Source organism: Protobothrops mucrosquamatus, unplaced genomic scaffold (assembly GCF_001527695.2).
Source record: "Protobothrops mucrosquamatus isolate PMUCROS unplaced genomic scaffold, P.Mucros_1.0 scaffold2604, whole genome shotgun sequence".
Taxonomy (NCBI): Eukaryota; Metazoa; Chordata; class Lepidosauria; order Squamata; family Viperidae; genus Protobothrops; species Protobothrops mucrosquamatus.
The window spans coordinates 1-11,528 of NW_015388658.1; the positions used below are offsets into that span (position 1 = coordinate 1).

General features: G+C 48.5%; 1 protein-coding gene across 1 annotated transcript in view; it reads left to right on the plus strand.

Moving 5' to 3' along the window:
• Positions 1-657: 657 nt before the first annotated feature.
• Positions 658-11,528, plus strand: part of LOC107296023 (rho guanine nucleotide exchange factor 2-like) — a gene marked incomplete at its 5' end in the record, with an annotated part of 16,250 nt that continues 5,379 nt past the window's right edge. The window contains 9 exons of the mRNA XM_029285960.1: positions 658-775; positions 940-1,191; positions 2,518-2,594; positions 3,578-3,695; positions 5,307-5,558; positions 6,871-6,947; positions 8,783-8,952; positions 10,838-10,905; positions 10,994-11,188. Coding sequence (XP_029141793.1) covers positions 658-775; positions 940-1,191; positions 2,518-2,594; positions 3,578-3,695; positions 5,307-5,558; positions 6,871-6,947; positions 8,783-8,952; positions 10,838-10,905; positions 10,994-11,188 — 1,327 coding nt within the window. The remainder of the gene's footprint in view (positions 776-939; positions 1,192-2,517; positions 2,595-3,577; positions 3,696-5,306; positions 5,559-6,870; positions 6,948-8,782; positions 8,953-10,837; positions 10,906-10,993; positions 11,189-11,528) is intronic.

The window sequence follows — 11,528 nt, forward strand, 5'->3', positions numbered from 1 at the left end:
TCAGTTAACGACAACAATTGGGACTGCAGAGATTACTAAGTGAAACCATCCCACTCAGCCATCTAGCAAAGAAAGACCGCTGGCCGTTCGTTGTTGCCAAGAATATACTTTACGGAAGCTTAAATGGTTACAGAAGTAGCGAGAGCTGAATCTGAGGTTTTCCCGTGTAAATAATACAACGTAAATTTACTTCTCCTCCTGCTCCCCTGCCAGCCATCCAATCAGGTGCTTGTACATTGTTTAGGAAACAGGTTCTCGTTCCCAGCTCTGCATATCCATAGGTGACCTTGGCTGGCTGAAGCTTTTCTCAAGGCTCAGCTTGGGCTTCCGGGAATCCCCTCCTTCTTCTTCCTTACAGCCCAATCCCTCCCCCCCCCAACCCCGTTGCTAATGTCAGGCTGTCAGCTCATTGAAGCTTGGCTAGGAGAGATGCAGCCGCGACAGCATCACTTAGTGACCAAAATTCCAGTCCCACTCGAGGACTACCTGTAGTCATACCCACAACCTTTTCAGGGTTTGTGCATTTCCTCGTTTTATAGCTATGACCGAAGCTTAGGGGTTTAGATTTGGCATGAGGCGTGTACAGAGGTGTGCTGCATATACTTGTGGATGTATTCTGAGTAATAACCCTTCTGCCCATTTCCTCAATGTTTCCAGAGATTGTCACGCTCATCGGTGCTTCGGCGGCACGGGGTGCAAGAATGCATCCTGCTCGTCACCCAGCGCATCACCAAATATCCTGGGCTCATTGATCGAATCCTGCAAAACTCCAAAGGTACCAGAGAGAGGCCCGGGTGGCCTTTTAGAGTGTTGTTACTGAGCAGTTGCCTACAAATTTGCCTTTTCTTTCTGGGTGGTTTTCTCTCCTCTCCCTTCCGTTCCTTTCCCAAACTCTCAGTGAATCTGCTAATGTTTTCTCCCCTCCACCCCCACCCCCAGGGAATGAAGTGGATCAGAAAGATCTGCGCACAGCCCTGACGCTGGTCAAAGAGCTGCTCTCGACCATTGACCAGGAAGTGCATAATCAGGAGAAGAACGCGCGGCTGCAGGAAATCTACGGCCGGGTGGATGGGCGGACCAAGGCCCACCTGCCCTGGGAGCGGGGGCCCTTCAGCAAGGAGGAGATGCTGCGGCGCAAGCTGGTCCACGACGGCTGCATGCTCTGGAAGACCCCCGCAGGGCGCTTCAAAGGTGGGACGAACGGCAGGAAAAGTCCCCGTCCCTGCCCTGGTTTAGCTTCCGAACGAAGGAGAGCCAGGTTCTGCAAAATGATCAATATAGGTAGTCCTCAACCTACGCCACAACTGAGCCCAAAATTTCTGCTGTTAAGTGAGAGATTTGTTTTGCCCTATTTTATGATCTTTCTTGCCACAATTGTTGTGAATCGCAGCAGTTGATAAGTTAGTAATCTGGTTGTTAAGTGAATCTGACTTCCCTGTGGACGAGGACCACATGACCGCAGGACACTGCAACCGTCATAAATATAAGTCAGTTGCCAAGCATCTGAATTTTGATCACATGACCATGGAGATGTTGCAAGGTCATAACTGTGAAAAACAGTCCTAAGTCACATTTTTTAGTGCCGTTGTAACTCTGAGGGGTCACTAAGCAAACTGTTGTAAGTTGAGGACAACCTGTGGTCATTCTTGCAAGCCAATCCCTAAACCGTCCTTTCTGGACCAGAAAATATTTTGTATTGGAGTCTGTAGTACTGTCGCATGCTGCAAGACTTTTTCCCCACCCGTATTTATGGTGAAACATGGAATAATCATTGCCACTGTTCTTTGTGTGTACTTATATTTCTATTCTATCTTTTATTTATACAACTCAAGGTGATGTGTAGAATACAGAGTAAAACAGAGTTCCCTCATCTTTCTGGCTTTGCGGACCAGCGGGGGGAAGAGAGAGAAATAGATAGATAACCTTTATTGTCATTTTTTTTTACTGTGGGTACAATGGTGCACATTAAAAATGAAATTGAGTTGCTTGCTCTCGAAGTGTACACATACATAAAACACATTTAAACATACTATATACAACATACGTATAGACCTACACCAGGGGTAGTCAACCTTGGCTCTTTTACGACTCGTGGACTTCAACTCCCAGAATTCCTGAGCCAGCTTAGCTGGCTCAGGAATTCTGGGAGTTGAAGTCCACGAGTCGTAAAAGAGCCAAGGTTGACTACCCCTGGCCTACACCCTTACATATAAGTAACATATAAATATTAATCACTGTCCAGAGAAGGGATGTTTCTGCGTGAGTGGCGGGCCAGCGCGCGCAGCTCCATGTGCGCAAGCGGGCACGTGCGCCCGCCGCTCATACAAATGGAATGCACATGCACACACTTGTCCGCTGCTCGCACAAGTGGAAATGTGCATGCACACTCTCCTGCCACTTCCGCAGACCAGTTCCCAACCGCTCAAGATTCGGTAGTGTGCTGTGGCCCAGGGATTAGGGGCCCCTGCAGTAAACTGTTCCTCTCCCCGTGGTCCCTTGTCCCTCTCTCCCTTGCAGATGTCTTGGTGGTTCTGATGACAGACGTTCTCATCTTCCTGCAGGAGAAGGACCAAAAGTATATTTTCCCCACACTGGTAAGTGCCCTTTTATTTTTCCCTCACCTTTTCCTGTGATGAGATACCCAAGTCTCAAACTGGGTGCCTGTTGGCACAGAACGCCCAGGGCCCTGGCTGTATTTAGGACCCCTTACAGCAGTGGTTCTCAACCTGTGGGTCGGGACCCCATTTGGGGTCGATCGACCATTTCACGGGGGTCGCCAAGCAAGGCTGTCCGCCATTTTTTTGTCCGCCAATTTTTTTGTCCGCCATTTTTTCCCCTTTTCCAGCGGGTGCCTTACCTCCCTTGGGCTGGGCCAGCTGGTGGTCGGCCTGCTCCGTCTCTGCCGCTTGCCNTCAGTTAACGACAACAATTGGGACTGCAGAGATTACTAAGTGAAACCATCCCACTCAGCCATCTAGCAAAGAAAGACCGCTGGCCGTTCGTTGTTGCCAAGAATATACTTTACGGAAGCTTAAATGGTTACAGAAGTAGCGAGAGCTGAATCTGAGGTTTTCCCGTGTAAATAATACAACGTAAATTTACTTCTCCTCCCGCTCCCCTGCCAGCCATCCAATCAGGTGCTTGTACATTGTTTAGGAAATAGGTTCTCGTTCCCAGCTCTGCATATCCATAGCTGACCTTGGCTGGCTGAAGCTTCTCTCAAGGCTCAACTTGGGCTTCCATCCCCTCCTTCTTCCTCCTTACAGTCCAATCCCTCCCCCCCCAACCCCGTTGCTAATGTCAGGCTGTCAGCTCATTGAAGCTTGGCTAGGAGAGATGCAGCCGCGACAGCATCACTTAGTGACCGAAATTCCAGTCCCTCTCGAGGACTACCTGTAGTCATACCCACAACCTTTTCAGGGTTTGTGCATCTCCTCGTTTTATAGCTATGACCGAAGCTTTGGGGTTTAGATTTGGCATGAGGTGTGGGGGGGAGGCGTGTACAGAGGTGTGCTGCATATACTTGTGGATGTATTCTGAGTAATAACCCTTCTGCCCATTTCCTCAATGTTTCCAGAGATTGTCACGCTCATCGGTGCTTCGGCGGCACGGGGTGCAAGAATGCATCCTGCTCGTCACCCAGCGCATCACCAAATATCCTGGGCTCATTGATCGAATCCTGCAAAACTCCAAAGGTACCAGAGAGAGGCCCGGGTGGCCTTTTAGAGTGTTGTTACTTTTTTAAAAAAAATACTTTCATCAACAATTAATAGCTACGACAACCAATTTTTCAAATTTGTACTATGGGCTGTTTCTGTCGCCTAAGAAATGTATTTCTAGTACTTCCAGTATGGAATATGTCATTCATTTGAAAATATTTTAAGTAGCGCTCAATTTATGCTGGCTCAGGAATTCTGGGAGTTGAAGTCCACGAGTCATAAAAGAGCCAAGGTTGCCTACCCGTGATCTAGAGTGAAGACCAAAACTTTTAATCCCAGAACAGGACAAAACAAAAACATACGTCCAGCACTAACAACAAAAAAGAAAAATGTGTATAAAAAAGAGAAAAAGGTGATCCAAATACCAAATAAATTTAAACATTTAATAAGGTTCCCTTCCAACTCTATTCCGATTGATATAGAATCCACCCCGGCTGGTTGCTGAAAAAAAGAAATTTATATATATATATATAATCTTCAAATCCCTCTGTTAACCATCTGTTATTGTATTTGGTGTGTAAAAAAGTCCACAAACGGTTTCCAGTCTCTTATAAAGCTGTCTAGTCCATTATTTCTGATCAAAGCAGTTAATTTTGCCATCTCGGCTAATTCAGCAAATTTCAAAATCTATTCTTCCACATTTGGCGTCCCTTTTTCTTTCTAGTGCTTGGCAAGTACAATCCTTGCCCCCATCACCATGTGAAGGAATAGCGCCCCATATTGTTTTTCAGTTGGCTTGTCCATCATACCTAAAAGAAAAGCTGCTGCTGCTGCTTCTTGTGCCATATCCGTTATCGGACGTTGGCCATCATGTTGGCGATCCTGTTTTTATCAGCAGTCGCACGAAAAAGTGCTGCTGAGTTTTGTCCAAACCGGTCCCTTGGATTTTGAAGCCACGATGTTCTTCTTCTGCCTGGACCTCATTTGCCTTCAATCTTTCCCTGGAGGATTAAATGGAGTATGTCGTATTTTTCTGGGTGTCGCATCACATGTCCGAAATATTCTAACTTTCGTTTTTTAATTGTGTTGATGATTTCCCTGGGCTTTCCCAGGCGGCTTATCCCCTCCTCATTTCTGATCTTGTCAACCCAGCTTATACCTAACAGCCTGTAAATCCATATTTCAAATGCTTCTAGCCTCTTCAGGTGGCCTTCTGTCAGAGACCAGCTCTCTACTCCATAGAGCAGGATAGGAAAAATAGAGCATCTGACAAGCCTGATTTTCAGTCTTAGGCTTATGTCGTGACTGCAGACGAAAAGAAAAGCTTCAGGTTTCATTCATACTTGTAGCTTAAATATTTTCTGCCTTGCCGTTGTTACGTTTGCCCACTATGTTTTCACATGTTTGCAAGACCACCACATCCGATAAAACGAACCTGGATTTTAGGAATTTCCCAGTCTTATTTCTAGCGAGTTCACTAAAGGGGATCCTCTCGGAGTGCTTTGAAACCCGTGTTTCTGCCCTCCTGGGCTGAGCAGTTGCCTACAAATTTGCCTTTTCTTTCTGGGTGGTTTTCTCTCCTCTCCCTTCCGTTTCCTTTCCCAAACTCTCAGTGAATCTGATAATGTTTTCTCTCTCCCCCCCCAGGGAATGAAGTGGATCAGAAAGATCTGCGCACAGCCCTGACGCTGGTCAAAGAGCTGCTCTCGACCATTGACCAGGAAGTGCACAATCAGGAGAAGAACGCGCGGCTGCAAGAAATCTACGGCCGGGTGGATGGGCGGACCAAGGCCCACCTGCCCTGGGAGCGGGGGCCCTTCAGCAAGGAGGAGATGCTGCGGCGCAAGCTGGTCCACGACGGCTGCATGCTCTGGAAGACCCCCGCCGGGCGCTTCAAAGGTGGGACGAACGGCAGGAAAGGCCCCGTCCCTGCCCTGGTTTAGCTTCCGAACGAAGGAGAGCCAGGTTCTGCAAAATGATCAATATAGGTAGTCCTCAACCTACGCCACAACTGAGCCCAAAATTTCTGCTGTTAAGTGAGAGATTTGTTTTGCCCTATTTTATGATCTTTCTTGCCACAATTGTTGTGAATCGCAGCAGTAGTAATCCGGTTGTTAAGTGAATCTGACTTCCCTGTGGGCGAGGACCACATGACCCCAGGACACTGCAACCGTCATAAATATAAGTCAGTTGCCAAGCATCTGAATTTTGATCACATGACCATGGAGATGTTGCAAGGTCATAACTGTGAAAAACAGTCCTAAGTCACATTTTTTAGTGTCGTTGTAACTCTGAGGGGTCACTAAGCAAACTGTTGTAAGTTGAGGACAGCCTGTGGTCATTCTTGCAAGCCAATCCCTAAACCCTCCTTTCTGGACCAGAAAATATTTTGTATTGGAGTCTGTAGTACTGTCGCATGCTGTGAGACTTCCTTCCCCCCGTACTTATGGTGAAACATGGAATAATCATTGCCACTGTTCTTTGTGTGTACTTATATTTCTACTCTATCTTTTATTTATACAACTCAAGGTGATGTGTAGAATATAGAGTAAAACAGAGTTCCCTCACCTTTCTGGCTTTGCGGACCAGTGGGGGGAAGAGAGAGAAATAGATAGATAACCTTTATTGTCATTTTTTTTTTACTGTGGGTACAATGGTGCACATTAAAAATAAAATTGAGTTGCTTGCTCTCGAAGTGTACACATACATAAAACACATTTAAACATACTATATACAACATACGTATAGACCTACACCAGGGGTAGTCAACCTTGGCTCTTTTATGACTCGTGGACTTCAACTCCCAGAATTCCTGAGCCAGCTTAGCTGGCTCAGGAATTCTGGGAGTTGAAGTCCACGAGTCGTAAAAGAGCCAAGGTTGACTACCCCTGACCTACACCCTTACATATAAGTAACATATAAATATTAATCACTGTCCAGAGAAGGGATGTTTCTGCGTGAGTGGCGGGCAAGCGGGCGCATCTCCATGTGCGCAAGCAGCGGGCATGTGCGCCCGCCCCTCATACAAATGGAGTGCACATACAGGCACTTGTCCGCTGCTCGCACAAGTGGGAATGCGCGTGCACACTCTCCTGCCACTTCCACAGCCCAACCGCTCAAGGTTCGGTAGTGTGCTGTGGCCCAGGGATTGGGGGGCCCTGCAGTAAACTGTTCCTCTCCCTGTGGTCCCTTGTCCCTCTCTCCCTTGCAGATGTCTTGGTGGTTCTGATGACAGACGTTCTCATCTTCCTGCAGGAGAAGGACCAAAAGTATATTTTCCCCACACTGGTAAGTGCCCTTTTATTTTTCCCTCACCTTTTCCTGTGATGAGATACCCAAGTCTCAAACTGGGTGCCTGTTGGCACAGAACGCCCAGGGCCCTGGCTGTGTTTAGGACCCCTTACAGCAGTGGTTCTCAACCTGTGGGTCGGGACCCCATTTGGGGTCGATCGACCATTTCACGGGGGTCGCCAAGCAAGGCTGTCCGCCATTTTTTTGTCCGCCATTTTTTTTGTCCGCCATTTTTTCCCCTTTTCCAGCGGGTGCCTTACCTCCCTTGGGCTGGGCCAGCTGGTGGTCGGCCTGCTCCGTCTCTGCCGCTTGCCAGCTACGCCTCGGCCGGCGCAGGGGGCAGAACCACGCATGTGCGTCGCTCCCGGGCAGGGAAAGTCCTCGACTTACGACCGGTTGGGTAGTCCTTGACTTACGACCGGTTTAGTCCTCAACTTACGACCGGTTGGGGTCGCGGCATTAAAAAGGTTGAGAACCACTGCCTTACAGGGCCCAGGAATAGATCTTGTCGGAACTGGGATTGTCTTTGCTACCAAGGGTTTCAAACAATCCTAGTCTCATCTTGGCTGATGTGAAGAAGCTAAGGAGGATCAGATTCAGTTAGTTTTTGGGGTGGAAAACCACCAGGAAATCACAGGGCTTTATAGACAACCCTGGAAAAGAAGGACATTCATACGGTTGCTGTGAAAATTACATGGATGAAGCCAAGATGGCTTGAAGAGAGGACCTCCAAGCAAATTAAACAATGGTTTGGGGATGTTGCATTTCAAGGCTCCCTGATCCACGATAAATGCTACTTTTGAAAGAGGGCAATGAATGGATGCCTCCCGGAGTTGTGGGGGCTCCATCGCTGGAGATTTTGAAGAAAAAATTAGACAACTATTTGTCTGGGATCCATATTCCGTCCCCACAGTGAGTTAAAGTAGTGTAACACCAACGGGAGCCCCCCCCCCTGGCCAGGGGGGGTGCATCCTACTGGGTGGGCGTGGAGTGGGTGGTGCCTACTGGGTGGGCATGGCCAGCTCTACATCGTTCGCGTCAAGGGTGCCTGTGGGGGTCTGGGCGGGAGTGGGACAGATCTGAGGGTCTCTGGCAGAAGGGGGTGGGACCGGGGCAAGTGCCAAGGCATGGTCCACTGGAGGAGCCTCACCGTTCCTCTCAGGCCATGTGGGGGGGGGGGCTGGATGGTGGTGCGGGCTACCCGGAGCCCTGGGCAGCAGAGGTCAAAGGCCCAGCCTGGCCCTCGAGCACCTGCGGCACCAAGCCCAGCCCCACTTCCCCAAGGGGGCGCCCAGCTGCACTTACCTCCTCAAGGCTGCTGCTGTTGTGCTTGGTCTCCTTAACCAGGTTGCTCATGATGGGTACGAGGGCAAAGTCAGAGGGAGGCCCATTCTCTCTCCATGGGAGGAGACCCGGCTTTGTATCCAAAGCTTCCTTAGCAATAGGATGGGAGACCCCAGGATAGGCCAGGAGGAGGGGGCAAGGGATGGTAAAAGGGCAGCAGGGCAGGACTAAAGCAGGACTTCCCTCAGACCCTCGCTCTCCTTCTTTCCTTCTTTCCTTCCTTCCTAAGAACAGAGTGGTGGGGAAATATTTGAGATGAGGGAGGGAGAAAAACAGGCAAGAAACGCAGCTACGGAGGTGTCCAGGATGGCTTCGTGGGCCACATGAAACCACTTCGCAGGCCGCATCCGGCCCCCGGGCCTTGTGTTTGACATGTCTGGTATAGGGTTTCCTGCCCGGGGCAGAGGGTTGGAATAGAAGACCTCCAAGGTCCCTTCCTACGGATCTACCTACGAGGGGAAAGTCTGAACATGCTTCTTTCCTTTCAGGACAAGCCAACAGTCATCTCCATCCAGAACCTGATTGTCCGTGACATTGCCAACCAGGAGAAGGGCATGTTCCTGATCAGTGGCACCCCGCCTGAGATGTATGAGGTTCACGCTGCATCGCGTGATGACCGCAACACCTGGATGAAGGTCATCCAGCAGAGTGTCAAGCTGTGAGTGGGCTGGGGGGGCAGCTTCCCTCCCATCCTTCCATAGGCCTGGCAGTGGGACAGGCATCCAGACCTGCCCCACTTGTAAGGCAAGGAGTTGAAGCCACCTCCAGTGCCTGATGGGGGTTTGCTAAAGAGCTAGTCTGAGCCATAACATGCTCTAGTCGATGTTGGCTTGCGATATGATGTGAACCCAGCTAGTTGTGGCTTACAAAGCATGGTGCACAGCATATCTCTCTGTGTGAATTCGGTCACGGAGACGTCCAGCCTACGATGAGACTGCACTAGCTGAAATGGCTAAATTGACTTCTTTGATTAGAGAAAAGACAATATCTATATTTATTGGACATCCCTAATGGACTCTTTGCATAAAAAAAAGAAAAAGGAACATGGTTTATGACAGGGGTAGGCAACCTTGGCTTTTTTATGACTCGTGGACTTCAACTCCCAGAATTCCTGAGCCAACATGGCTCACCTTGGAAACCTCTCCCTTTCCCCTCAGCATGGCTGGCTCAGGAATTCTGGGAATTGAAGTCCATGAGTCATAAAAGAGCCAAGGTTGCCTACCCCTGGTTTGTGGGTTGGATGATTAGACAGGAGAGATTATAAAAAGAAGAGAGTTGTGATGCAGCTTTAGAAATAGAGGTTAAAATATAATTGTACTTATAGCTCCTGAAGAAGACCAGAAGCCATTTCTTAATATTGTTATATCTTGTTTTCCTAGTTTTCCTCTACTTTTTTCATTTTGCACTTTTTCTTTTATTTCTCCCTTTCCTTTCCTTGTTTTGTTTTACTTTAGCTTGTATTTTTACCATACTATAACTGCCATAACTTGGCTGTAAGGAGCAGCATATAATTTTTCAAAATCATTAAGTCAGCCCATTTATACTTCTTCTTCTTCTTGTGCCATATCCGTTATTGGACGTTGGCGATCCTGTTTTTATCAGCAGCCGCACAAAAAAGGGCTGCTGAGTTTTGTCCAAACCGGTCCTTTAGATTTTGAAGCCACGATGTTCTTCTTCTGCCTGGACCTCGTTTGCCTTCCATCTTTCCCTGGAGGATTAAATGGAGTATGCCGTATTTTTCTGGGGTGTCGCATCACCTGCCCGAAATATTCTAATTTTCGTTTTTTAATTGTTTTGATGATTTCCCTGGGCTTTCCCAGGCGGCTGATCCCCTCATTTCTGATCTTGTCAACTCAGCTTCTACGTAACAGCCGCCTGTAAATCCACATTTCAAATTCTTCTAGTCTCTTCAGGTGGCCTTCTGTCAGAGACCAACTCTCTACTCCACAGAGCAGGATAGAAAAAATACAGCATCTGACAAGCCTGATCTTCAGTCTTAGGCTTATGTCGTGACTGCAGAAGACCTTTTTCATTTTGAAGAATGCCGTTCGGGCTTTCTCTATCCTGGTCTTTACTTCAGTGCCCATTTATACAAATAGGTGGAGTCCATTTATTTGATTGGAATGGCCCCAGAGAGGGAATCCCAAATCCTCTTAAGATTTGTGGTCCCTTTCAGTGATCATGACTTTAAATCATCACAGCCTTTGGGGCGTTTTTTGTTTTTGTTTAAAAAAAAAGACAGCAAGAGTGGAGGGAGATTAAAACAGGACTTTCCCAAAATAAGGAATGAGCTGTAAAATGGCGACAGGATTGCCTTCTCCTTTAATGTCCAGAGAAGGCAGAGCTTGGCTGAAACGGCCAGGTGGCTGATTCAGTTGCCCCAGAAGTTGGTGGAAAAAACTATAAATGGGAGTTGAGTTAATTTATGGCAAAGATGCTTCTACGCAGCCCCCTTCGCCCCAAACTGCCAGAATTACAGGCTGCCCAAGACTTCTTGGCCCAAAGGGTTAACCCTGACATTTCTGCTTCCTTCTCCACTGCAGCTGCCCTCACCGGGATGACTTCCCCCTCATTGAGACCGAGAGTGAAGCCTCTCTCAGGAAGCTGAAGGGTAAGGTCCAACTCATTCCCAGCTTCCCTCCTGCGCCTTCCCCTGGCAGCCACCTTCACTTCCTTCCTTCCATCCTTCCTTCCCGTAGACAAGATTCAGCAGTGTGACCAGGAGATTGGGGTGCTTCTCAGGGAGAAAGCAGAACTCTTCGCAGACCTTGTGGCTCTCCAGAGCGGCAGGGAAGACGGCCCTCTGCCCTGGGGGAACCCCCGCTCTCTCTTCCGCACCGAGTCGTCGGACCCCCCGCATGGAGAGAAGCTGGTCCAGGAGGCCATCAGAGAAGGTATGGTTCTCCCCACGGCACACCACTGCAAGGAAGAGTCCTTGGTTCTTGAAGAGACTAAGGGGGTCTATACCAGGAGGGCTACAGGGACTTACTGATCCTTTCAATTGATATCCCCGTTGGGAATGTTGTTGATAACCAGGTATTATCACAGAGCAAGAATATCTGTTTGTTAAACACGTGTTTTGTGTATTTGTGTGTGTGTATGTGTGTGTCTTTTCTGTCTCTCTTCACCAACACATACATCCCCAGTGGAAGTCTTGAAAGATCTCGTCGTGGGACCCAGCTGGGACCTAGAGCAGAACCACACCCAGACGCCCAGCAGCTGCTCCAGCCCAAA